Source organism: Calypte anna, chromosome 9 (genome assembly GCF_003957555.1).
Source record: "Calypte anna isolate BGI_N300 chromosome 9, bCalAnn1_v1.p, whole genome shotgun sequence".
Taxonomy (NCBI): domain Eukaryota; kingdom Metazoa; phylum Chordata; class Aves; order Apodiformes; family Trochilidae; genus Calypte; species Calypte anna.
This window is the reverse complement of record NC_044255.1, coordinates 8,315,611-8,343,374: the sequence shown is the minus strand read 5'-3', so window position 1 is coordinate 8,343,374 and position 27,764 is coordinate 8,315,611. Positions and strand designations below refer to the sequence as shown.

The 27,764-nt window shown below is 42.9% G+C and overlaps 1 protein-coding gene across 5 annotated transcripts in view; it reads right to left on the bottom strand.

The window, feature by feature from the left end:
• DGKD (diacylglycerol kinase delta) overlaps positions 1-27,764 on the bottom strand; it is a 55,859-nt gene that overhangs the window by 9,137 nt on the left and 18,958 nt on the right. For 3 of the 5 annotated variants that reach the window (XM_030456266.1, XM_030456267.1, XM_030456269.1), the window contains 20 exons: positions 17,976-18,080; positions 17,021-17,153; positions 16,032-16,138; positions 15,353-15,478; positions 14,007-14,109; positions 13,369-13,531; positions 11,220-11,328; positions 10,310-10,449; positions 9,569-9,653; positions 8,953-9,047; positions 8,755-8,854; positions 8,328-8,601; positions 6,350-6,511; positions 5,467-5,595; positions 4,462-4,558; positions 3,429-3,539; positions 2,548-2,644; positions 1,694-1,801; positions 986-1,099; positions 461-595 (listed from right to left, as the gene is read on the bottom strand). In XM_030456266.1, coding sequence (XP_030312126.1) covers positions 461-595; positions 986-1,099; positions 1,694-1,801; positions 2,548-2,644; positions 3,429-3,539; positions 4,462-4,558; positions 5,467-5,595; positions 6,350-6,511; positions 8,328-8,601; positions 8,755-8,854; positions 8,953-9,047; positions 9,569-9,653; positions 10,310-10,449; positions 11,220-11,328; positions 13,369-13,531; positions 14,007-14,109; positions 15,353-15,478; positions 16,032-16,138; positions 17,021-17,153; positions 17,976-18,080 — 2,493 coding nt within the window. Of the gene's footprint in view, positions 1-460; positions 596-985; positions 1,100-1,693; positions 1,802-2,547; positions 2,645-3,428; positions 3,540-4,461; positions 4,559-5,466; positions 5,596-6,349; positions 6,512-8,327; positions 8,602-8,754; positions 8,855-8,952; positions 9,048-9,568; positions 9,654-10,309; positions 10,450-11,219; positions 11,329-13,368; positions 13,532-14,006; positions 14,110-15,352; positions 15,479-16,031; positions 16,139-17,020; positions 17,154-17,975; positions 18,081-18,599; positions 18,660-27,369; positions 27,419-27,764 lie in introns of those variants that run through there. The other 2 variants (XM_030456270.1, XM_030456271.1) reach the window with 2 other exon arrangements.

Genomic DNA, 27,764 nt, shown 5'->3' with positions numbered 1-27,764 from the left:
TTATGTGCTGGTACTCATCAGATATACTTGAAAATTATGAGATGAGACAGACACACACTGCTGAACAAGGCAAAAGACACTGCTGTACTTAGTCAATGGGGTATAAGACACATATTGAACAGTAATGAGAAATTATTCAACATCTGAATCCAGACAATTCACAGCACTCACTGAGACAGGCATCCTGTGGGGGGAAAAGCACGCAAGCATGTTAAGAAATGCTGTCACAAGGCACCTAGCAAAGGAAGAAAAATAAGCTTGTATAAACAACTTTATCATTTCCCAAGTAGTGAAAGGAAGTTTAATCATGTTCTTTCCAAAAAGTTTTATGGTGTATAGCAAAATACTCTTCTTACACTCACAGAAGTTCAGCTTTCCTGTGAACCACTGCTACACTCTCCAGGATTATGTGATATTGAAACATCTGTGTATCACAAAGTGTGAGCCAGGCTGCTCTTACCCTGTCTCGGGTGAGGGTCTGAGCTCTGTTCTTATGAACAATCCAAATGTAACCAGGAGGCTGGATCCAGGCTTCTCCATCCACTTGCACGGGAACGCCCTCTTCCCCCAGGATTGCTATCTTCACTGTCCGGCACTGCAAGAAGTGATTGCACTGGAGAAGCTCTACAACGTTGGGTTTCCAAAAGCATGAGACACTCTCACCAAAGCACTCTGGTAGCCAGGGGAGCTTTGGTGCTCCTGAAGGCACAGTTGCCTGTAGTAGGGCATGCCTTATCTTTGGGTGGTGGGGACCATTTGCTGTGTCTTTGGACTAATCTGGTTTCGAACTGGTGGTCTAACTCATACCACAGTTGAATGCCAGTTAATAATTCTATGCCCAAATCACCCCTGGACATGCTCAATTTGCCCTGGTGGATGCTCCTTCCATGGACAAGAGAGCACAAGGGAGGGCTTTACAGACTGCAATTGGCAAAAATACCCCAACCAGGAGATGGGGGAGGAAAGAAGAGTTCACAGTCGATACCTGTGCAATCCGGTGATGCTGTAGGTTTATCACTCGTGACACTGCCATCTGCATGCTCCCAAACACTGCTACCACCTCCAAAATCTTGTCATCAAAGGAGGGGGCTGTAAAAGTCTAGCCAGATACAAGAGAAAGAGAATTCAGTTGACACATAGATATGCTGAGGAGGTTTTCTTTACACTTGATTAGCGAAGACTTGGGGGTTGGCTTTCAATTGTATAATTTTTCATCTGTATAAAACTAACAAGTCTGGAAGGTGAAGATTTGCAGTGAGCTAGGGAGAAGGAGCCTCAGTGCTCTTGAAGCCACTTGGGCTTCCAATGGAAACTAACACAGAGCCTGCAGGCTACAAGGCAATTACCATTGTTGTTATTATGACAGTAGGCACTTCATTTCAAATAATGAAGCATTTCTGACTGCATCTAACTCCTTTTGTCTTCAAGGAGCTTTCTTGGCAGTCTGAGGGGAAAAGGTCAATCTGAAGTAGTTCCTGGAAGTTCAACTGCTCCAGACAGCATCTGTATTTTTTCTGAATCACTATAGACTGCTTGGGTGCCACGCTCCTTAAGCCTGGACCTCAGCACCCCATCCACCTGTACATGCAGACAGGGCCCTTGCTGCCTGCTTCCATGCACTACTCTCAGGGGCAATGACTCCAGAATGACTCCAAGTAAAAGTATTTCCTGGACTGACTTAGAGAATACTCACATCATCTTCCTTGGTGCCCCCCCAGAAGTTGGTGCCTCCTGCGTAGCTGGGAATGTTGAGTACAGCAATCCCCTGAAGACTGGGCAAAGGGATTGGCCTCCCATCACACTATACAGAGAAGAAGGCAATATTATTCTCAGTACAGCAAGAGGGACCTCTCCTGCCAGAGCACATCCTCAAAGAACACAAAACAGGCTACACAGCTTAGTGATAAATTAATTCAGGTTTCTTCTGGTTTATTTATGTCCTAGAAGAATAGAACCTATCCATTCCTGCCACATGAACCACCTCTCCTTTGGCAGACATGAATTTTAGAGAGATACTGTTGCTTCTTTTCTTCAAACAGGCATACTTGAGAGGCCTGGCAAAGCTTTCTGGTTCATTCCTCAAGAAAAGGGAATAAAACAACTGAAACAGCAGCTCAGTCTGCTGTGATGAGGATCTCCTCCTGCAAGCTACCTGCAGGTGGCCTGTACACGAATATTTCTTTTCCATTCTGATGTGCATTATAACATAATTAAATTAAGGGCTGTCCACTACACCTACTAGCTAAAATGTTGACAATCTTACCTATGCTAAATAATGAGCTGGGGACAGTTAATCCTTTAGCTGAGCTGGGGACAGCAGGATGACACTTCCCTGACAGGTTGAGAATATAAGTTCTCTTCTAGAACCAGGAAAAGCCCCTTGCAGCTAGCTCAGGGTGAGGTACAGCAAGTACCTTGTGTGAGACAGGGAAGGGAACATCCTAAGGTCAGCAAGTGGAACCATCATGACAAAGCCAAGGTGTCACCTTCAGGAGACACAACTAGGCTTCCCAGCTTGAGCAACAGAAGGGTCAGGTAATTCCTCACCTCCAGCAAGACTTTCTGCTCCAGGTTTTTATATGTTCTGTGTAGCAGTTCCTTGGTCCCCAATACTCCATACCACATCATATTTTTAGTACGACTTCTAAGGGGGCAAATCAAAAGAGAAAAACTTATCATAAAAATTCACCCTTTCACTTATAGGGCAAAAAACCCCCCACCATGTAACCGTGCCTCCTACACCTTAATACACCAAGGTGCTTTGCTTCCAAAATGGTCAAGCACTGAAAACAGTTATTGCTTCTGCTAGAAAATTGCTCCCCTTTATAGAGAAGTCAGGTAGGAACTGAGGATGACTGAGTCACACACATTAGGAGAAACATACACAGACTCCCCTGGCACAGAACTTGTCAATCTCAAGCACCAGGATCTCAAGAGCCTTTTGCAGTATCAGCTTACATATAGCAAGCAGACCAATCCCAGGCTACACAAAGCATCCTTTAGTTGCCCAGGTATGCAAAATGCCAAAACTTGGGATTTATAGTATGTTAGGAAGAAGGCTGAAATCACCTTCCCTGGCATTTAGAGCTGAGCTCAGATTCTACCACAGCTAAATAGAAAGCCCAGGAGAAGCACCTGTGAGCGAGATCATGAAACAAACAGAACCAGCATATTAAATCCACACTGACACAGCTACTCAAAGATCTTACATTAGCCACAACAGCATAATGAATCTGTAAAAAAATTAGTAGCTAACCTCCTTCATCATGATTTCAAGCTGTTGTTGAGGGTTATGCAGACAAATTTGACAGTATAGCTGAGACTGACAATATTCAGCACATTTGCACACAACTGGTTTCAAAACCACACAGAAACAAAGTGCCAGTCACTTCTGGCAATAGGCAAAGGTCAGCCGGGCCCAAACCCACCTGCATTTCTCTGGGTGCTCATCACGTTTGTTGTTGAAGTCCAAAGAAATCTTCGCATCCAGTCCAATTCCAAAGTAATTATTCATGACACACTTCTCTGTGTAACATTCACTGACAAACAAAAGAACAAAACTCCCATTCCTAAGTCTACATTTGGTGTACATCTCGCATGCCCCCTCTGGCCACCTCACAATTCTGTTGCACAAAAAGGTGCAGAACAAGAAGTCTCTGATAATCAGCACTGCTGGGAGTACCCTAAAATGCACAAAGACACAAAGAATACCAGAAAAGTGGCTATTGAGCAGCAGCCTCTGCCTGTAAGATTTCACAGCCACAGGATTTGCAGAGGAATTCCCCCCTTGCCATAGAAACACAGTCAGAAGCCTACACTTCATTTACAAGAATGAAGTTGCAGGTCACTCCCATTCTGTAAAAGATCTCACAAAACATTAGCAATGCTAGTTGCCTTTACATATATCTATATATCTATATACATGTATAGATATATATAGATATATTAGGTGTTATCTACAGGAAGCTGGGAAAATGAGCTCAAAAGTGTCAGCTACTCATCTCAGGGGCTCTGAAGCCCATGAAAAAAACCCCTCACTTTCTGCATCACTGGATTTTTATTGTTAAAACAGTTTAGCAGAAAGAGTCTGAGAAAGTCTTCGCATCCCACTTCCCCACTGCTTGCCCTATAGTGTCCTGTCTGGTCCCTCCTTAGGCCTCCATGCTGTGAGGGTGGTAACTCCCCCCAGGTTACTGTCTACTAACTGGAAGCTGGAGCCATCTTTGAGTGTAGGGAGAAGGCTGATCTAGATTTCATTCCCACCTAAAACTCTTGTTCCACCAGTCAGATGTATCACTACATGTGGAACTACAGAGCTGATTTTCTCTGGTATCCAGTGTATGAATTAATGTATATCACTCCGGGCTGCTGCAGTCCACTCTTCATCACTATAATCTAATCTACTTCTCTGTCCCTTTGGAAATGCTCCCTCCCTCCCTTCAACCTCCTGAGCATACTCACAGATTTTCAGGCTCAGAGTTAAAGGGATCAGCATGGATCAACAATCGGCTGATGACAGAGCTCCCAGGCAAAGATCCAGACATGCCAGCACGGATATCTGTAGGAAAATTGATGACAGAGAAGAGGGTGATTAATAAGCAGAAATCAGACAACTTCGACCTTGGAGGCAAGACAGCAGGGCAGAACATACTAACTCTTGTAATATACTGTGGAAAGCAAACAGCAGTAGTGCTTTCTTCTGCTCCAGAAGGCTTAGCTGTCTCAGTAAGGAGAAAGGCTTTTGTTTGACAGAGGCCAGCAGCACAGTTGAAAAGACATATGGAAAGGGAAAACAGGAGTGTTTTCACTGCAGCAATGTTTTTTCTGTTTCAGGGTGAGCCATGCAACATCCTTGCTTCAGTGAGCAGAGAAACAGGAGTACAACTAAAGTAATTCTCCAAGTTACTCAAGAATTATCACCCCCTGCTTCTTAACTTATTAGCTGGTGACTCAGAAACAGTACCTTTGCCAGAGAGAAAGAAAATCACCTGCTTCCAGAAGAAACAGTCTGAACAAGTAATTTGGGTAGTGATGAGAAGTTGCTACACAAGATGTGTGAGATGGGAATTCTGCTGTGCACTTCTAGTGACTTCAGCTTTCATGTGAAGGGACTGCTTGTCCCTTCTGTGGCTTCCACTGATCAGGAACCTCTCTCAGCAGCATCCTGCCAGCCTTCTCAAGATAATTTTAAGCTCAGTATCTCCTTTTAACTTGCATTTAACTTCTGCACAGTGTTAATAATCGTCTGTGTCTACGTCTCAGCTACAAACTGGAAACTGTTATAGCTCCCTCCACCTCTCCACTTTTCAGCCTCAGTGGAAAGCCCCAAAGGGTTTTCTCTTCAGGTGGACTCTGCACCAAGGGGTATAAAGGCAGGACAATTCCATTTTTTATGTGAAGCCTTCACTGCTGTCACCTATACTCCAGCTGGCTGCCTCAATGGGAAGCTGTGGGTGTTGCACTTACTTGGGTAGAGGATTTTTGTGTTCAGCATTGGCAAGTTGTCCCGGTTTCCTGTCTGGGGAGGAAGAGATGCAGAGCTGCCCAGTGACAAACTTCCTTTGTTTATTAGTCTTTCACAAGGAGACTTGGAGGCTGTAAAACACAACACAAACATGGCTCTTGACAAACATAATGCTGTGATTCAGAGCTGCAGAGAGCAGCACAGCCCAAGCAGCACCACTGGGTTAGTAATCACTCAACAGCAAAGCACTCTGGCCACCAGAAAGCAAAGAGCTGACAGAACCAGTCATTAAGGGACAGAGATGTGGCATATGTGCAGCCAGGAAACCTCACAGATTGGAGGTACTGAAATGCCACATGCAAATATTAAAACTGGAGATGAGAAAAAGCTGGTGCCAGCAGCACAACAGACCTGTTTTGCTCCTTATTAGCACTAAGAGAAGTTTCAAATATATTTGCAGTGACCAGGGATCTCTAACAAATTACTCACGTAACAGTTACTAAAGCAAACTGCCATTCTCTGCCATCTGCTAAGGATGGCAGAGGCTCACAACAAAACATCACCAGGTAAATGACATGAAAAATGCTCAAGACTCTCCTTGCCCACATACTGAAAGACAAGAGAATTCAGATTGCTGGCACAAGAAAACTTCTGAACCCTCGGCTCCACGTGCTGAGACCATGGGCCATCAGGAAGTGGGGTGCATGATGCTCAGGCTGGAGCACAGAAACATGCAAGGCCTGGCATCTGAAGAACAACCATTCAAAAATGAAGAGAAAACCAGAACTCACTTGGAAGGCAATACACATAACACCTCCCTCACTTTTCACAACAGAACCACAAGGGTCAGGCAGGACCTGCAGGTTGGAAGCCCCAGAGCAGTACCTTTCCGCTGGCCCCTCCCTTTGGACACTCCATAGCTGCTGCTGTGTGATGATTGCAGGGAGATTTTATCCTCGTTCCGCAGCTCCTTGCCCTCCTCAGGGGCTGAGAGGCTGAGGAGGAAGCCCTCTTGCTCCTGGGTCTGGGCGTTCTGCTCATCTACAGCTGCAAGGAGAGAACAAGTAGGTGAGTGCCTCACAGCTCTTCTAGCAAGGAACACCTCCCATGGATGCAAATAACAAAAGGATGGAACTCTAAGGCCCCATCTCCTTCAAGGAAAAAACAGGAATAACAAAAACTTCCCTACATCATTTGTCTCAAGTAAACTCCACCCTAAAAAGCTTTTGGAACTGGACTGGCTTAGCCTCCTGTCTGCCAAGCTCTTTAGCAATGATGCTCTAAACAGAAGTGTCCACATTTAATGCTACAGGTACTCAGGCTTCCCGAGGTGTAAACTGTGCTACAGGTGATGAGCTGCCATTTATTTGCATTTAGATGTTTCCAGAACTTCTAAGTATATGGACACTAAATGATAAATTTAATTAATTTTCTGTAAGTTTAATCTATACTGGGGCAACAGCATAAACCACTTGAGAAGGGCACTTACATACTTATAATTAGGAGGAAGAAAATAACCACTGGTAAAAACTAATTCAAACACAGGAAAGAATCAGACTGTACACTTTGGAAGAAGAAAATGGATGGAGAAGTTGAAAAAATACATCTGAAACATAACTGGAGTTTGTCCAAGAGCTGCCAAGAGTTAAATGCTTCAGCTTAAATAAAGAAATATAAAGAATAAAGAAATTAAAACTTCCTTTGCATGTAATCAGCAGACCTTCCTCCCCAGACAATCCTCAGAGGATACAGCTCTGAGCAGCCCTGAGCTGATCTACCAGCTCCCTGCATCTGCAGGGGATGAACCCCTTTTCTGTCAGGCTCTGCCCTGCCCCTGTGCTGACTGGAGTTCTTCAAAAAGACCCTCAAGGCAATCCAGCCCACTAGCCCAGCAGAAATATAAATTCTTCTTGCTGGAAATAAATAAATAAATTGGTTGGGCTCCAAAAGAACTCCAACAAACATCAAATTGGCACAAGGTTGGCAGGGGCAAAGAGGGGCAGCAGTGAGACCAGGACCTCTGCTTCACCAGAGGCTGTTAGCTCAAAGGTTGGGTACAACACTGGAGTGCTGGAAACCCAAGTGACACTGCAATGCTCTGTACCTAGCTACACAGCTGCTCACAGTGCACATCAGGGTGTGCACAGACACTTTTATCTCCAGTAATAAACTGTTCAGCACTTCCTTTGGTTTAAGTCAAACCACCGAGGTTCTGACAAACAGCTGGGAGACTGATGCCAGGAAATGAAACTTTGAGCTATAGGTGTGAACAGCTAGAGAGACAGTAAGGGTCAAGATGTGGAGACGGTGGTGACCTGCCTAGAAAGTTCCATGGGAACAGAACTGATTTGCTAAGCACAGTATAACACATTCCTAGGGTCAAAGGCAGTTTAGGGAGTTCCTGCCCTCTCCTGCAGTTCTACTACTGCACTGTTTTGCTGGGCTTTACTATAAAGAGATTTCCGAAACAATCCAAGTTAAAATACTTAAAATACTTTCTGACCAAGTATTTTCAGATCTGCTTTAGAGTGAGGCCACACAAATGGCTGTGCTGACACAACTGTGGTATAGGTGAGGACAGGCAGGAAACACAAATGAACGGAGTGTGGGAGAGCAGGAACTTCTGAAACCAGCCAGATGGGAGAGAACACACCTTGAACTTCAGGCTTTTCTATCAAGCCATGTCTCAGACAGGTGGGCTTGGCAGAGATGATGCTGAAACTACACAGCCAGGCTTATGAATAGCTTCTCCAGCTCAGTAAAGCTGTTTTTAATATAGAAACCTACTCCCCACTGGAATAAAGGGAATTTCTACTTTTCAAGAGCCTGTAAAAAGTCACAAGCAGGACTCCTCATGGGTTACCTTTTTCTGCATGCTCTATTATCTGACGAATGGCCTTTTTCAGGCTGTTGGCTCTCAGCATCAGCTGTTCTCGGGGGCGAAATATCTGGGGCCGGGCAGTACATGATGAGCCCACTGATCGGTCACTGGAAGAATCACAAGCACTGCCTGACCCATCACCATCTTCAGTTTCCTCTGCAATGGTAGGAGGAGGGTTTGGCAGAGATGAAGATGCTTGAGATTCCTCATTCAGTGCCTTCAGCAACGAGTCCAACTTCTCCTTCAGGACAGAGCACTACAAGGCAAAGAACATCTGAATTTAACTAACAGCAGACTGGGTAGGTCACTCTTTCAGTGCTTGCTGAACTGCTGCTCTCCTAGTTCATTGAAAACAGATCAGTTTTCCACTTTGGTGGTAGAAACACAAAACAGTTTTTTCCAATTTTACCTTCCTGGCCATGACCTCTGATTCCTCTGAGCTTTCTGTTGCCTTCTCATAGGCTTTCCCTACTCGAGCCACAAAATCCTTCACTGTCTCACAAAGCACCCTAGACAAAGAAGGCAGTGAAAACAAAGTCATGCAAGGATTGTCTCAGATTTTCACAGTTCAGCTTTCACTTGGAGCAATTGTCCTGCAAGTACTCACTTTGCTGAGGAGATGACCACAGAGTGCTGGTCAGAAGTCAAAATTTTGGACAAATGAGCAGCCACAGAGTCTTCATAGAAGAGAATCTTCTGCACCTGGTGACAATCAGAAACAAGTCACTGGGATTCTGCTTCCCAACATTAGCTGTGTAACCACTGTCTCCCCTGAGAGTACCTATCATTCTACAAGTTCTTTTAGCCCTGGACAAGTTCTGTGGTCCGGGGTTCAGTTACCCACAGGAGATCTGAATCTGATGAAAAAACTAATTCTGAACCTAAGAATCAACATCAGTGCAGTCCTTACAGTCTCCAGTTAATTACGGATCTAAAACTGGGTTTTTATGGTTCTTTTAAGTGCTATTGCAGCTCCTCACAATTTCAACAATGCAATGCCATGATCTCTCTTGTTCCACTGCCCACTACAGCTATTGACTCAGGTATCCCAGCCTCTGCCCCTCACCATAACATTTCATTGACCTAAAGACCCAGGATCTTTGTAGCTCCTGCTTCATCCAAGCCATAACTCAGGTGTGCCCTATCTGAACTCAAGCACTGCCCCCCTGCCTCTTCTGAAGCCATTGCTCCCAGTCCCCTGCCCTCCTCATCTCATGAGGTACCTCAGAATCCTCACTGAAATCTTCAGTGACTGTGGAAGTGGAGGCCTGACGAGGGAGTTTGGTTTCATACACCATGATGCTCCACCTATTTCAAAGAAGACATCAGAGCTGTCACTACAAGGCAGATGATTTCCTCCTTTACTCAAGGACACAACAGGTTAGAACCTCAAGCAGAACAAACTGCACTTTGGCAGAGGCATGACTGATATAAGGAAGCTATAGAGTTGCAATGGAATTGCAGAGGCTGAACTGGGGGAAGAAGAAGGACTGACACTATGAACAAGTATCCTACAGGAGGAAGACCTCTTCTGTACTTCTTCCCTGCCTCAAATATTCCATGGCCAGTGCTTGATTCATTGTAACATTCCAAGTTGCAACTCTAAAGACAAGCAGCATTTTAAACTGTACAAATACATATAGGCAATATCAATTCCAGGGGTAAAGATGTTAATTTCTGCATTAAAAAAATTGTGACTGTAAGGCTGTCAGATTCAATTGATGAGAACTTTGGAACACAAGAGAGGACACTGGACAACAGATAATTTCACTCATTGCTATTATGCAGCAGTAACACAAGAAGCGAGGCAACCTTCTGTCACTACAGAGTGACAGAGGGTTATCAAAGAAAAAATGTTAACTGGCATTAGTCAGAAATTCAGCAGCTGGTAGAAACAAGAACTGCCCAGTTCTCTTTGAAGGATATATTCACACAATTCTTGAGCAGAGGAGGATGTTAATCACCTGTCCAGCATTTTGGTACTGGCCCTCTCCAGCTTCTCCAGGATCTGGGGGAGCTGGGTATCATCATCACAAGCAGAGCCCCAGCCTAACACACGGGCAAGGTCATTCCCTGTTCCCAAGGGCAGCACTCCCAGCTGGCACTGCATTATAGAAAAAGAAACCAAAACCAATATTCAAATGGGAAAACACAAAGCACAAACTCCCACATGTAACAGGGGTGATTTCTTCACGCTAAGAAACAGCTAGTCCTGGTGGGAGCAGAAATGAATTCGGTGGAGAAAACAGCCAGAAGGGCATGCAAGGAAGGACAAATTTCCTCTACTTTTTGGTTGTTAATTGAGAGAGAAGTGCATTAGAGGTACTATCTCAAGGAGCATCTTACTACAAGTAACCCCTTCTACAGATGTATTTATTTAACCATCAGGTGGTGCTACTGCTTTTTCTGTAAAATTACTATAGACCCCCCCACGAAGACAAAATGGAAACAAATTAAAACACTGTGACACTGCTACTCTTTACAGTGTTTCTGTCTATCCTAAGGCTCAGAAACAACACCAGGAGAATTAAAGGGAATAGCTGAGGAGAACTACCCTTGTGGAACTCCCAGTTTACTAACTGCAGCCCTTTCTGAGTACAAGTCTCTATGCTGGTGATGGAGCAGGAGTGATTCAGAGCTACTCTGAAAGCTCAATCTTTTCTGAGGGAGTTGTGGAGGAGCAATGGAGATAGGAATAATTAATTAGCCTGGTACTGCTGCTTGCAGGAAACTACTGCAACACTGCTGTGGTAGGCTTTTGGCAGCTTCAGTCCCATGGCAAACTGTATCTGTATGAGCAAAGAAAGCCCTCTTCAACCCATGCTATTGTTTGCCCTGCACTCTTCCATACAAGGAAGCTCACTGGGCAGGTACCTGCTTGTGAAGATTGAGGCTATCGATTTCGGAGAGAACCCAACCAACGCTTCCATCCCCACCACAAACCAGAATCCGGAAAGTGTCAAATTTCTGGAACAAGCGTAAACTAGAGAGGGGAAAGAAAAAAGCAGGAGAGAAGAACAATCAACTGTTATAGGAAGAAGCAATAAACAATTGCAATACAGGTAACAAGCATGGCATACTTGCTTAAAGTAGGCTCTGATTTTGCAATGAATACAGGCCAATGAATAGACTGATGGATTACAGATGAATTAAAATGATTATAAATAAGGAATTATAAATACAGCTAAGCAACTGAAAATGGCTATTCACTACAGAAGTGTGTCCCAGATATACTCCTCTGCTAAAGCAGGGCACTTTTGTCTGAACTGAAGAGGAAACAAGCATGTGATAGCTCATTACCCATTGAATAAACTCCTTTTTGCAGACTTGCTGTGTTCAGCCCAGCATTAGTCACTTGTCACTGTCTGGAGTGCTCTAATGTCACTGTCTTCACACTCAAGGCCACACCAATTAAAGCAAAGCTTAATGAGAGGGAACTTTATGCCGTCAGTCAGTGAGCAGACAACTGTAAGAGGATGTAAAGCCTCACAATCTTTAGCACTTCCTCTGGGAGAGCAACACGCACCAGTGCTCTGGCACCTTGTCTGTTCAGCAGGCAGACAAACCACTCACCAGTAAGACAAGCATGAATTTAATTCTTGACCTTTTTCAGAGTATTAAAAACAACCTCACTTTAAGCTTCTTCCTGAACATCTTTCAGACCTACTGCACACTTTTATTTTGTTTCTTTATTAATTATTACCTAAGAGTAACTACTACAGAATTTACTGGACTACATGAAAATCCTTGTTTCTTCAAGCACTGGTGACACAGAAATGTCTGCCAGAAATGACATCACCTTATGGTATAGCTGACTGGCACCAGTTCAGAATATCCGAATTATTAAGCAGCAGCCTTTACCATACACACCATTTTCTTCTTAAGAAACCAAAAAAGGGCAGCTGTTGTAGCAATGTGCACCACAGCTTGATTAAATAATTGATTCCCTGTCTTCTCCTGTTTAAGAGCAGAATTCTTTTCTACAGTCAGTCTTGCTAGGGAGAGGAAGAAGAGAACTATTTAATTTAAAATGTTTTTGACAAATTATTTATCAAGCACCGCCCTGGGAAGCATGCTGCTGTTTTAAAGGCCAGTGTTCTGCAATTCAAGAAACCACAACAGTTCTCAGGAAAGCAGAACCTAATGGTCACTCATTGAGCAGTGGACACTTCCACATTAAGCACATTAAGCATCTACAGGTCTGATTCACAGACTTCAAGTCATATTTAGAAAAATATGAAGGAAATGCACCTTGTGTTCACTATTATTATAAGAAGCACACATTCATGACAAAAGATACTCAAATCCAACACAACAGAGAAACATTTGGAGGGAGCAAACGAGAGAACAATTTTTTTTTTTAAGAGTTACAGCAATACACTAAAGGAATTTATTCCCCAGTGCTCACTTTTTTTAAATCCATAGATATTCTAGTGTAATTTGGTAAGCAAGCTTGAAATGTCTGCTAGACCCCAGGGCAGAACCAATTTTACCAAAAGCATTCATAAGAGATGTTTTTCCAGTATCACCATAATATCTTCAAAGTCTCACATACTTCCCAGGTGAGTTATTTCTGGATAAATCTCATTTTTACAATACTCATTTGGTATCTGTTGCATTTGTCTGTTCATGTGATGTAACTCAAGTTAAATCTCATCAGCAGTACATCAGGATGCCTGTTATGAGTCTGCTTGCTGACAATTTTTCTTCTGGCTTCAAGCCTTCTATGCTTGGTCATCCTCCAGGGGAGAGTTTATGGAATTTGCCCAAAAGCCCACAAGCTGTCCTGCTGTTACTCATGAATGGAAACAATAACCTTTTTCAACAACATTTTTGGTTTTAGCTAATCAATAACAGTAAACACAGAGAGGAAAAAACCCTCCAAACTTTCTATGTATTCTATGTTCCTTCTCTGAGGAACAGGTTCCTTGTTATATCTGAGGGTGAGCTTATAATCAAATAAATCACTCGTACTTTTCTGGTGTTTAAAAGTAATGTGTGCTTCCATTGAGTATCTTCTTACCCAAGGTGAGGTCCTCCATTCATGAGGTCAAAGACCTGGGCTGGATTCAGCAGCTGTTTGAATCTTCGCAGAAATTTTACACCTTGGTTGTCTCCACTTTTTGAGTTGACAAAGACCAACAATGGGCTTGTGCATGAAGGGGGACACGTAGCTTTCCAGAAACCTGATGGACAACAGGAAAGTGAAAAGGAGGAAAAGCCACGAGACATGAAGCTGGCCATGAAAATAGAGCCCCACACCCCAGCACAGCTACAAAGAAGATGATGCTTTCCTTTTGCTTATGGCACTCACTGGGTAAAAGCCAATCATGCACAGCCCTGAATCCAGCATGAACCACAACTCCTGCTGCCAAATGTCACACTCATCTCCTAGCAGTATGCCAACATTCTCAGTTTCCCCAACCTTCCCAAACTGATTCTTTAATGGAGTGTTCTAAATAAATTTTAACAGCTGCAGCTCAGCAAATGCTGATGTTACTGGGTACTAAACAGTTCACTGTCACACTTCAGCAGTATCTCCCAGTCTGGATTTTCAGCAATGCCAAAAAGCAGAATTTTCAGTTGGCAGAGGATGGCATTAATAGCTAAAGGGACTGAGAGAGGAAGAGAAAGCAAGCACTGCTTGCTGGTGATACTCACCATCTGAGTCAATGCTGTTAAGAGCAGTAGGAGGAATGACAGATACCTTGCACAGCCCAAGAGGGCACTTGTTTGGCAACAGCTCTTTACATGCTGTGTGTACCTGAAAACACAACAAAATCCATTCATTCACAGAATGACAGAAGCATAGAATATGCCAAGTTGGAAGGGACCCAATAGGATCCCCATGTCCAACTCCTGTCCCTGTGGAGGGCACCCCTAGAATCACCCTGTGTGCCTGGGAGTGTCACCCAAACCCACTTTGAACTCAGGCAGGCTTGGTGCTGTGACTGCTTCCCTGGGGAGCTTGTCCATTGCTCAACTGCCTGCTGGGTGGAAAACCTTTCAAAATCCTTTGGGCATGGTGGCATAACTCATAAAGCAGTAATTCATAAAGAATCCAAGGAAATGTTAATTGCAAAAAGTTATTTTGGGAATGATCTAACCAGACTCTTCCTACTAATTCTCCTTTTTCCATTACCATGTGCTTTTTCTGCCATTTGAATTTAGTACTTTTGAGTTTGAAGAGGACCTGATAACAGGCTTAAAGAGTCTTCAGGCATTCTGCTTTCAAAATCCTAGCCTCAATGAAGAGATCAGACGTAGCAACAAAAGAAAAAGCTAAGAAAACATGAAAGCAATAAACAAAGAAAGACATGAGTGATGTAAGAAGTAAGAGAAGGGATTAATAAAATCACCCCAAAAAAGGATGTAGTGAGTAGATTAGGGCACTTCCATAATTTCTGAGACATGAAGACTGCAACATAGAAGGTTTGCTTCATCTTTGAGCCCCCAGCCCATACATTATAAACACAATTTTATTCATATTATAGACAGCTGAAAACTTAGCAAGATATGCATCCCTGAAGGGTTAGGCAACAGAAATGTACTGCAACAGAAGGGGAAATGGCTATTAAAAAATAGCTCAGTATTCTTTATCGTCTGTCTTTGTTGTACCCTTTCAACTTGTACAAATTATAAATAATGGCTCTCCGATGGGTTTCCTGGATTTAACACCTCCTGTGCCTGAGGCATTGATTTAGATCTAGTAAAATTTGATTCTTCTATGAAAGCTCACTACCAAAAGAAACTGAGCTTGCACTGAAGCTGGATAACCATTTCAGGCCTTACTTTTATGCATCACAGTGATACTTTTCAGCAAATTTAAATTTCTCTCTCTTGTACACTGTTTATCATCTGGAGAGAGAACAACAATGCCTTTGTGGCAAACATGCACAACAGCATGGTTAGAGATTTCAGTTTGAGTAAATCTCATTAAAAGAACAGACCAAAGACCTGATCAGATACTCTCCTTTTAAAGAAATGATCTTATTCATTCAACTCACCATGGCTTTGCACCAAAGGCAGCGCCAGTCTTGCAAACGTAGGACACTGCCACAGGTTTTATCACACACAGTGCATTTGGCACTCACAGGCAGGTTTCCTTCCAACCACTGATGTGGCATTGAGATCTGCAAATGATATAGGGGGAGAGAAGCAACATGAACTTTCCAGAGTGCAGCTCAAGGACACAAGACGCACTGTGGCACTGAGACACACTTTTATAAGCAAGTCTTTGTATGCACTGTTTAAGAACAGCAACTTCTAGAAAACACCTGAGGACCTCTTTTGGCATTTTACATCACACTCAAGCACGAAGAGACCAGGTGACTCACCCCAGGTTACCCAGGAAACACTGACTTGCATCAGACATCCCATATGCTGTGCTACTGTTACAACCACTAATTTATCATTTTTCTGCCAAAATTCAAAGCAGATTCCCCATATCTCCAATTCCTTAACCTCAACACTCTGGTCCATGGCAGGAGACTCTTCCTATTAAAGAGTCCCTGCAACCCTGGCTGCAATTTGCACACAGAAGCTCATGGTCTGATGGTAAAGGCCTTTCCATATTGCTAACACATAGAATCTGCTATCTGTAAAGTGAGGAAAGCTGCAGAGCATATGTTGGTGCTTCCTCATCAAGGTAAGGCTGAGGAGTTAAGAATTAAAACTAACACCTACCCCATTTTCATCCTCAATGATATCCTTCCCAATAGAGGCCAGAGTTGTCCACTTGCAGTTATTGGTTGCCCGCACCGCACACCGCTTGTGGGCTTTAAACTTGCACACTAGAGAGAAGGGAAGAAAACAATAATCCTGTAATCCTGCTCAGACCATGGCATGTGGCAGACACTGCAAAAGCTTTCCCAAGTGACCATATCTAGATTTCTAGAGGAAAGCATGGGCACACAAAACCTTTGTTAGCACTGGCCAATCTACCAGCTCTCAACACCCTGAGTAAGATGGGCTAGCTATTAATTCCTGCCTCCTCATTTTTGAGAGCTGCTTTTACAAAGCCAAGTTATCATCACCTTGTTAAATTTGATATGATTTACGTAGTCATACCCTCCTGCATCCTTTCCACAGTGTCAGCATAACCTTGTTCACACCTGAAGCATGAAGGCAGACATGTCTGCTGTGGCAAACCTGAAATGGAATAACCTCCTGACATTCAAACACCTAGCAAAGATGTTCTTACAAATATGATTATTCTTATGAATAGGAGTATTCCTATGAATATTCTATCTGATACCTCAGAGATACATACCTATCCTCTTCAGAAGCATGTTTTAATAAGAGACAGCAGTATTTGGGTATATGGGGAAACAAAAAATAAATCAGCTATATTACTATCAGGTCCAACACTAAAAGTAGCACAAAAACATCACGTTTATTACCATTTTACAAAATGCCATGATCCTCATCTTAACTTTAGCAGAAGAATACTCTGTAAAAGCCAAAGGCATTCACAGCATCAAAGTGTCTCAGTATCAGGTCTAGAAAAGACACCCAGTCCAATACACAGACTGTAGCTCTCTCATTTTATTAAGCAGCAGTTTTCTACATCTTTTTGCAAACCATTAACAATGTTCCCTTTGAATTATCTCTGGAACACAGCACTGAGAGATAAAGATGAAACTCTCGAACAGGAGAGAAGACAGTGTGCTTACCTTCACAGGAAAGCCCATGTGATGTGACTCCAGACAATGCCTCCCGACAGACGTTGCAGTACGTTGGCCGAGCGTGCGAGCAGGCGTACCAGTTATGCATCCCTGAGAAATGGTCCATGCTGTACTGGGTGGACTAATAAAACAAACGCATTACAGCAAAGTCTAAAGTAGAGCAACAAGACTCATAGCAGCCAGGAAAGGCAGAAATAGGATGCTTTTACTAAGGAAGAGTGGGTGACATGCAGTTTGTACACAACAGACAACATGTAATTCAAGAAGGTCTTTAAGACAGAGGAGATGAGTAGAAGGAGAACCCACACCTTCATTCCTCCTTCTGCCCTACCTCCCATGTTTGTTTCAGTACACAAGCGTGTGTAGGAAAATTAACAGAAGAATTTATCTCTCAGAAAGCTGACCCGTGCTAATTTTGGTTTTTTTGTTGTTGGATTAAGTTTTCAGCAAGATCAGTTCCTCAGCCTGGCTTACTGTGTAGCAGAGGAATGCTTGTGCCCGCAAAAAGGAGGAAACTGAAGGGAGACAAACATCAGAGTGGGTGAAATACAAGACAGCCTCTTTTGGTGCATTCGTCTAAGTACAGCCCCAGGAAGCAAATGGATGCACTGAAGGAGGCAGAATACCAAGCAGGCAAGACATGAATTAGGGCAGGGTGGATAACTAAATAGTGAAAAGACAAAGGGAGGAGAACTGGGTTTCACAAACTACCCATTCTCTGAAAAGTGCTCACAAAGTTACCAAAGGAGAGCATACAAAGCCACAAACATTCTTTGGAGAATAATTTCAGAGTATTTGGGAAAGTTGTTACAGAAGGCCTAGAGCTTGCCACACATTCTAGTCGATAAAAACTACTTCAATTGAATTCCCTGGAAGCTTCCTCCACTCTTAAAACATACAGGAGAGAGGGGACGGAGAGCAAAGGAATAGATTTCCCTATTACCTCAAAATGTTCACGGTTTTGTACAGTCTTCAGTGCTGCAATCCAATCCTCCATCTCTTTCCTGTTATCAGCACAAAGGATTAGCTTCCGACATGGAGTGATAACCTGAAGAGTGAGAGAGAATTATAAGTGTGTGCTCTGGGCATGTCAGTCAGTGAACACGTTACCTCTCCTGCCCTCCACTGGAGCTGTTTTCAGAGGTAACGAGCTGCACAACAAAAGTTACTTGCACCTTTCAACCATGACACACTATAATTCCTTAATAAATGTACAGAACCACAGAGATTTGAGATGTGAAAAAATCTCTCAGGCCCAAGTAACAGCACAAAACAAATCAAGCACAGAGCAGAATAAGTTAATGTATAACACGTGCAGAACTTCAGAAAGTTATTTTTAAGAACTCAATGGCTTTCTAAACTGGCAACAACACTGAAACATTTTGTTAAGACCACAATATATCAGTTTCTAGCAATTAATAAATCAGGTAACACACTGTAAAATCATACTAAAAATCTGGTTAGAGTCATGACAAGCAGGGAAGGAGGAGGAAGTCAAATAAAATAAACAATCTCAGAAAGAAATCAAATATGCTATCTAGAAGAGAAATCACTGTATCTGTATCACCTCGTTTTAAATCCAGTTTCCTGTGGGCTTGTTCAACATTTAGTACATAAAAGATATTCCAACAAATGTTCCACTAGCAGCTTGAAGTTGTGGGTGAGTTTGCCTTCCCTCTAAAAATACCATCCTCAGTGTGTCCCAAGGTTGGGCGTCAGCTCCCATGGGTTAGCTGCCCTGTGTTAAATAACCAGTTCAGTGTTCTTACAAACCAGCAGAAGCCACGCAGGGTGGCCAAAGCTCCCTCTGCCTGGGAAGGCATCCAGGGCCCTGTGCAGCGTGCCACCACCACTTTCCCCTTCTGCATCATGTTTTCAGAGGACCAAGTCTGCTGATCAGGTTGCTGGTTAGTTGTCTTACTAACCCTGCCTCCATGGGGACACCTCCGTAGTGATTTCATCCAACTGACTTTTTAAATTAGACTTAAATGCAGAAGTGTTTGCAAGACCTGGATTTAGGAACAGCTGCATTAAAGCTGCATACCACTAACAAAACCTAAAACCTCTAAAATCTTGCAGCAGCCCACACTCTTCTGTGCCTCTCTGTATTTTGCACATGAAAAAAAAACCTGTCTACAGCATGTGCTTTTCCAGTAAATGGCACCCTAAAATCTAAAATAACAGTGTAAACCAAACTATGACTGCACTAAGCTGATGAAGCCTACCTGTCTCTCACAAGCATGCCACCAAAGGTTTTTTAACGAACACAAAACCCCATGCACATCACCCTAATACATAACCCCTGCTAAACAAAATTTTCCTGTCTGTTTCTTGATTCTCTCACTATGTTTCACAGAGCAGATTAAAAATAAAAACCTTGGAAGCTGAATGTAAAACTTTTAGTTGATGCTGAAATGCACCAGAGCCCCCCCACTAGGAAATGTGCATGTGATACAAAAAAGAAAATCATGCTTGCAAATTTCTGCTTTTAAGCTCCTCACTTCTCTCACAAAATAGATTTCTTTTCACAGGACAGATCACAGCATTCACTTGCAGTAACACTAACCATACCCCGAGGCACTACCTGGACAAGGGCACTACAGCCACCTGTAGGCAGGCAATGAGTGGAGCTGAATACTTCTTTAAAGCAAGGACTGGCCATTCATTCATACTGAAAACAGCTTTGGCATCAAGCATTCTACACTGGACAAAATTATCTGATCTGTATCAATTGTAAGCAAATAAATATTTACAATTTTCTAAAAAAAAACTTTAAAGAACTCCTTCCCTCTTCCCTGACTTTTTCCTTAAACAATTCCAGCTCTGATAAAATTTAATCCCAGAGAAGGTTATAACAGGAGTCAAACAGGAGTCATTCCTTTCCCTTGGGAAAGTGGAAAAGTGGGTGGTTAACTGTATTTCAGTCAAAAACTCTGCTCTGGAAGAAGGGCAATACTAGAGAAATCTTTTACAGAGCATAAAGTACATCAGTCTGAAATGAGAGTAGAACGAGCAACATCCCTGAATCCCTGCTAGGAGGAAGCTTCTTTCCTGGAAATAAAACTAAGTTCAATTAAGTTGTTCAGACAGTGCAGGGCCCCACTTTTCCTCTGGAGGGAGAGACAAGAAAACCTCCAGTTGCATACATGCAACAGCATCCTATGAAAAGTCCAAACATCCTAGGACAATGTGTCCAAGGACCTTCAATAGCTTTAAAGCCAGCCAGTTTTTACAGGGGAACCACCAGTTCATTCAACAAGACACTGACATGCTTGTGAGCAGTGGGGAAAAATAATTTAGAACAGCTGGAAAAATTAATTATCACCAGAACACTCCCATTCAGTGTCCCTTTTGCTATTTTTGTCTCTTTTTAATAAAATAAAAAAGGCAAATGCAAAGTACACAGTACCAGGTTTTTTTCATCACCTTGAAAGACACAAAATTTAAAATACTGACATAAAATACAGAAATGCAGACACTCCTTTGACAAGAATTAATTTCTGAGGCTACTGATCACTACAGAGACTGTCCAGGTCAGAAAATCACAAATTCTTTCCTGTCACCTACTGCATCATCTTAAAAATCCCCACATCTAGTGTTGGACAATCCTCTGTTCAAAGAACAAAGTTAAAGTTTCTAAGACAAGAAGACAAATAAAGAGATCAAGAAGATTTTCATACTTAAATTATCCAGAGAGTCACAGAATTAAAATCAAGGGTCTATTGTGCAACTATAAAACAAAATAAAATGTAACTTTGTGCAAGATAAATTTATGAGAAACTTTTCCTATTAGTTCTAAGCCCCCATTTGCACTGGGACACGGTGGTGTCATCAGAGATGGGAAACAAAAGAATACAACCTCAAAATTCAATCCTGTTCCAAGGAGGACAACAAATCGGGACGAATCAGGCTTGACTGTGAAGGACAGATAAGATTTTAATGTAACTCATGTAACAGTTCTTGGGGGAAATTAAGAAACCATACAAACCTGCTTTTCTGATTAACATGCAGCGGTGTTACAGTTAAACATTTTAATGAGGACAATTAGGAATCCAGAAACACATCAGCAGTGATGCTTCCTGCACAGTGTTTCAGCATTTCTCTCCCTTCATGCAGACTCGTGACACAACAGCCCACACCAAAGATCAAGGGGAGCACTGGGGTCTGGGGGGAGCTGCTGGCCTCCTACCTGTGCAACAGGCACCATGGTGCTTCTGAGAAGGGGCAGAACAGAGGTGAAAGCTCACAGGGAGAGGAAAACACTCACCCTGCCACTCTCACCCACTTCAAGCAGTGATTTCGACTCCAGACCTCCCCTTCTTGAAGGATACCAACAGAGGTAGAAAGGCTCACTGCACTGCCTAGACCACACTGACGATCAACTGAATGTCTCACACACAAAAAAGCAACACAGAGAACACTCTTGTCATCTCCAAAAAAAGCCCCAGCAATCTTCCTCTTGAAAAGCTGTCCTTTCCCAGTCAGGCAGTGTGGGGTGTTTGCTCTCAGCTCCCTGAGGAGCCAATGCTGTGGGACACGAGGCTCGGCAGTCCCTGTTGGCAAATTGGTGGCTACCAATAGCATGGTCTGGCTATTTTTTCATGTTCCATCTACAGCTTTTGACTAACATCCTGTAACAGTATATTCCACAGGATGACGACGCACTAGGTGAAGTAGCATTTCCTTTTATTTGTTCTAAATTTACAAAGCAGTAATGTCATCCAGTGACCTCTTGTTCTCATGTAAAAGAAGAGCACAAAAACAACAATCTGATTGCTTGTGAGTTAGGATGGGGGCTGCCTTGTTAGGAGTTTAAAAAAAAAAACAAACACAAGTTAAAATTTATTTATAGTCTCATACATTTTTGGCCTGTTTGGGGATTGGCAGAACTCTGAATGTTCTTGCCCTCAAACATCTCAGAATTTTATCTAGATAGGAGCAATTACGTAAATTAAAAATGCTTGTTCATCCTAAAAAGGGAATATTAAAAACTAACACACTTTTTTGATCCTATATGCTATTGAACTTTTTGAGTGTGGTTCCTGAGATTTCACTCCTTAGTAGGAACTGGATGCCCAGACACCCATGTGCCCACCACGTGGTGGCATCACTGAAAACCTAACACTGACCACCAACAAAAAAGATCAGCATCAGTCATGGGGAAAAAAACCAAACTTGCCACTCCCTCTGATCAGTCTTGAAGAGCTGCAAGGACAGACGGGAAAGGCTTCAAGACATTTCTAGACAGGACACAGCTTAATTTACAGACCCCTCCCTGCACAAAAGAACCCAGAAATATCCTTTGCTGGAATTACAGTGACAATCAATTGTTCTCATCTGCCTTCTATACAGATGAGCCATCTCAAATCTATCAGAGAAACTCTCGATTTTCAAGCTTGCTCACTCTAAACCTCGTACAGCACATGTCCTCCTAGCAGCAGTCAGCCCCCATCCCTCACACTGATCCAAGCTCCCCTGTCCAAAACTAACACCAGTTTACTGACATTTTGGATCAGGCCAGCTGGCAAGTGAAAGAGCCAACCAAAGAAAATTTCTTATTTCACGTTCTAAAACTGGACTGGATGTCCCTGGATGTCCTTCCCCAATGAACAGCTGTGAATAATTGGATTAGAAAGGCAGTCCAAAAAAGGCTCCTCATATTAGACCAAATTTTAAATAGAAATCCGCTAGACACCCTTTGGTGTTTTGCTCTACTGAGCAACCTTCCTCCACCCAACATTTCTCAGCAGAAGAGTGACAGCGTGGCCAAACATGCATTGGGATTGTTTGTTATCAGAGTAGATCTGGTGAGCTCAGTGACCACAAAAGGCAGCAAAACAGTTTAAAATCATGCTGGCCCAACCATGGAGACAGAGGAAGAAATAAGAGCGCTGGGGGGGCACACAACTTTGCTAAATATAGTTTTTCTGGTGTGATACATTTCTCAGAGTGGCCAAAAGCAGGTGTATGAGAACACCTGCCCTTTCTGACTGCTTCCTTTTACTCACATCCTGTTCAAATACAGCCTTATGTTGTTCAAAGGTGCTAGCCATAAATTCCCCAAAGAGAACCTGGATTATTCCAAACAGTTGATGACTTAAGGTACAGGAACAACAGGAATTTCTGGAGTTCAAAAGACCTAGGAACTGTAAGTAGAAAAAAATAGAATAGCTGCAAGAACAGTGCTGGCGCAGGCAAAAACTTCAGCCTGATCACGTATGGCAAAGGGAAGGAAAACATCCTCCATCTGTAGCTAACTGCTACATCTGCTTTTATATTGTGGAGTCAGCTCTGGTATCTTATGAACCCAGAAACTTGGGAAGGACAATTGGGTGAGACTGTAATGAGGAAACAGCCGTGTGTTTCAAACATGATTGCTGAACAGAGGGCAACGTGGATGAAGTGTGGACTAAGCAAGTGCTGTTCCCCCAGCAAACTCACAAGGTTAAAAAGACAACTGTGAGAAAGAGAAAAGAAAGGAAAACGAACATTTGAGTTTCCTACTTGAATCAGTCCTCTATACTTAAATCTTAATAGCCTCTACCATTTATGTCAGCTTCTGAAACAATCTGGAGCTGAGCTGCAGGCCAGAGACACCTAAGACAGCAAGTTGGCATAATTTTAGTAGGTCTTTGTAGTCTGGAGGAGAAATAATACAAGTATTAATGCTTAGGCTCACGGGGGGCTTGCATTCCTTCACAGACAGCATCCCTCTTCTGATTTGTAATTCAGCTTTTACCCAGTTTTGCCAAATTCAGTTCATTAACTCACTGCAGATCTGTTAGAGCTCTCTAGAACTGCACTGATTCTCTTGCCTCAAAATCTGGATGCTACATGAAGGGGAAAGAAAGAAGCACTAGTTCTATACTCATTTCTATAGGTAAAATCTTTATTTCCTGTGAAAATTACCATCTTTCACCCATGGAAACTCATTTCCACCAGATAAAACAAGTTGCTTGTATTCTTATAGTTATACTGAATTCTGCTTTTTTTTTTCCCCCCCCCAAGTGGGAATAACAAGATTTGCCCCAAAATCCCAAGTGCCAAAATCTCTGTTTACACTATACCAGGTGTGATATTTTATCACCAGCTTCCACATGGCAGTTTTACTTTACTTTTCAGTCTGCAAAACCCAGGGCAGCTCAGACCCATAGGTAAACAGGTGTGGTCCCTCCAGCCCTATTTTTAGATTACTGGGTTCGTTCATCTTGCAATATGCACCTTGTCTGCCAGGTGCACAGTATGGGTGCATCTGCTCTGAACGCTGCTGCCACTGGCACTCACTGCTCCCACACTGTGCCTGCAGAGCAAGTCCAACTCCTGCTGACCTTCCATCTGCATGCCTTCTCCCAGACCTTGCCTTCCCTGATGCTGTTTGCAGGAAAGTAGAGCAGACAGAGCGTTCCCTGGGAAAATTATCATCTCTCATACCAGGGTCACATTCCTACATGCTTCTGGAAACTGTTTCTAAACAAGGCACATTCCTGCTCTTGGCAATTGGGAAACACGAACAAGGAGAGGATTTTAGGACTTTTGCAACCACTTAATAGCTATTAAAACTTAAGAGGATGCAAGAACGTCTTTGCTACTGCTGGCAGATAAGAAATGCAGGCAATCCTGGTAATCTGTGCATATTAATCACTAGAGATCTACATGGACAGAGAAGCACCAAGTGGGAACCATGGGCTGCCACGCCAAGTGCCAGAGCACCTTCCTTAGCAGAGCCTGGTTATCCACTCAGCCCCATTTCATCCAGCAGATGCACACACTCACTCCTTTATCTGTTTTCCAAAGGATGCAGTTCTGCCAGGAAAAAAGTTCCCAAGCAGAACTGTTCAGAACCCCCCATGAAGAACAGAGGGGCAAGTCGATGTTCCCCGGTGGCAGAGCTGCTGTCTGAGTGGGCTCATACACATCAAGGCTTGCAGCTAATAAATCACAGGATTGAGCAGTAAAACTCCTTGCCCACAGTAGGAAAATGACCTGTTACTGACAGTTTAATTCTGGTGACAGCTCCTCACAGCCCCCTAACCTCAGCTGTGTTGAAAAGCTGAGGTTAAAAGGAAATAAATAGCTTTCAACAGCCTGATGAACCCAGGAGCTTTCCATCTGGTTCACCAGGCAAAGACCAGTTCTGTTTCATACACCACAATAGTGAAACCATCACAAGCACCACAGCTGGGAAGATCTCATTTCTGTGAGCATTACTGGCAAAACTCTCCCTTCCTACCAAAATGACCAGAGTAAAGATGTGTATAAAAAGAAATCTCTCTCTTCTGGAGAAGCCCTGGTGTAAAACTAAACCCATCATGTTCTCAAGTGATCTCCTGTTTACCAAATGTTGTGCCTTTGTGTGTCCTCACCTGGGTGGAGGAGAAAATGCTGGAATCTGCAGCCTTGCTCAGAAAGGTAAATAAAACATCAAACACTGCACTAAGGTTACAAAGAACAAAGATTATCAAACAAAAGCTCCCAGTGTTCAGACACAAGGGCAATAATAGACACTCTTTTCAAAGTAGTAAACTTCCCTCTAGGGACACAAAAGCTCTTCAGAAACAGTCTCCTTCACTTTACAGCTCTCTGTCCAGCCTGTCTCACAGTACAATTCACAAAACTCAGTCTGACACCTCCCTCTTACAGTAGTTGCACCTTATCAAAACACCTGGCATATTTTGGGGTCATTTTGTAATGTACAGTATCACCAGATCTCTTCACCCACAGAAACTTCTTCCAGACTTTAAGTCTTCTTCCAAGTTTATCCTCACTACATGTTTTGATTTTTTTTTTCTTCAAATTTTTACTTCTTTTACATGAGCAGAACAGCTCCTGCAGGAGACTGGATCAAAAGTTCTAAAATTCGTTGACATGAAAGGACTTTAAGTGACTATTTTCACTAACAGTGACTCAGAATGGTCTGTTTACCAAAGGGCCTTTTCTCAAGCAGGAAAAAAAAAACCTCCACCAAAGTCTGGATTACAAACTACAAAAATAGAAAAGTATTTTGAAACTGCAGTGGTTCTGACAGGAAATGGGGACTGAACTGCACTTAATGAAGAGAGGGGGGGAAAAGAGCAGAGCAATTCTGGACATGGCAATTCATGGCTCTAACTCACATTTTCAGTTGCTTATAAAGGAAATTCTGACAGGTGCCAATATAAACAGAATAAGAGCACTAGTGGAGTGTGCAATTCTTGAACATGTACACACATGGGTGTGGAAGAGACAACAACCCCCAGCAAAGCCCAACTTTCCAACATGTACTCTAATTTTGTCCAATTTAGACAATTTAACAAGGAGGTGGGAAGAACCATGCTTTTCATGAGACTCTCTTTTCTAATCTTTCTGTTCCAAACCTTAAATAGGCAATCCATGGCTGCATACAAAGGAGCAGGGTGAGGAACCAGAACACTTGGGGACTGTGTGTAATTATGTCTCCAGATTACCAAGGTTTTTTGCAGCTTCTGAGAGCTTTCTCCCCTCTGGGTTCTCCACCCCATGCTGAGGAAGAAGGGGAGGGAAATCCCCTCACTCAAAAGGCAGCCCAAGGACTCTGCAGTGCATATTCATGCCCACCTTTGCTGAAGAGCTGAGGCCAGACGGGGCAGTTTGGGGAATCTCTGCAAATATCAAACCACACAGATTTTCCCTGTTCAGCCTGAGCTTGAAGTCCAAGTCTGACTTTCTGCAAACAGCTAGTAACAAAAGTTCTTATATTCTTTCTCCTCATAAAAACAAGTCACCTGCTCTGTCTTGAAGCTTGTATTTCAAATCAGCACAAGAACCTCTGATCCAGGTTCCTCTTGTTTCAACAGTGCCTTACAGGCACAGAGCTCGGGAATTAAGGAGAGAGGAAGACTTTCTGCCTGGCACGGAGCTCCAGCAGCTCTATTCACTTTTTAAAATCTAAACTCTTCAGAGAAGACTTCACTGCCTTCTCTGCTATAAAGGATTCATTTTCATATTAAAAGCACTGGTACAAAAAATTTAACACCAAATCACAGAAAAAGCAAAGGCACTTCCACTTCACTGTGCAATGAGTTTGCAGACATCAACAACACACAAACAGTCTCCATCAGGAAGCACCCACAGCACTTTTATCTTTTTTTTTTTTTTTTTTTTTTTAATTCAAGCACTTTGCCCCGTCTTTCTAGGAAAGTTAATTACTCCAAGATTCATGCTATTTCTCCACAGTATAAACAAGCCCTGGGATAACACAGCAAAAATATACAGACTTGGAGGAGATCAAACAGTCACATAAAACTCCACAAGAAGACTTTAACTGCTGAATGAGGTCAGTACCAAGTAAGAAGGAGGCAATAACATAAAACGTAGCCCACCTCAGACTTCCTTTTGTCTGGAGAATGACAACCATGTTGCTTCTCACAGAGGACAGCACACTCTCATTCAGGATCACCAGCAATTCCCTGTTCCTCAACCTTACCACAATCATTGTTGCCTCCAGTCATGCAAGTGCTCTGAAAGAGAGGTATTACTCTAATCTCAACACTTCCTCCCCTCCTGGGACATTGGTTAGGGTGAATCATCAGTTAATAAACACTATTTCTTAACTGATGGGTGCAGCATTTCTAACACCACCGCAGGCACAGTTCCCTTTACACCAATACTGGAGAACTTAGTGCACCCAGGAGAGAACACCTGAACAGTAAGAGCGTGGAGCAAATCCATTCCAAGGAATCTGAGCTCCTGCTGATCTGTTATGCTGGCACAGGTG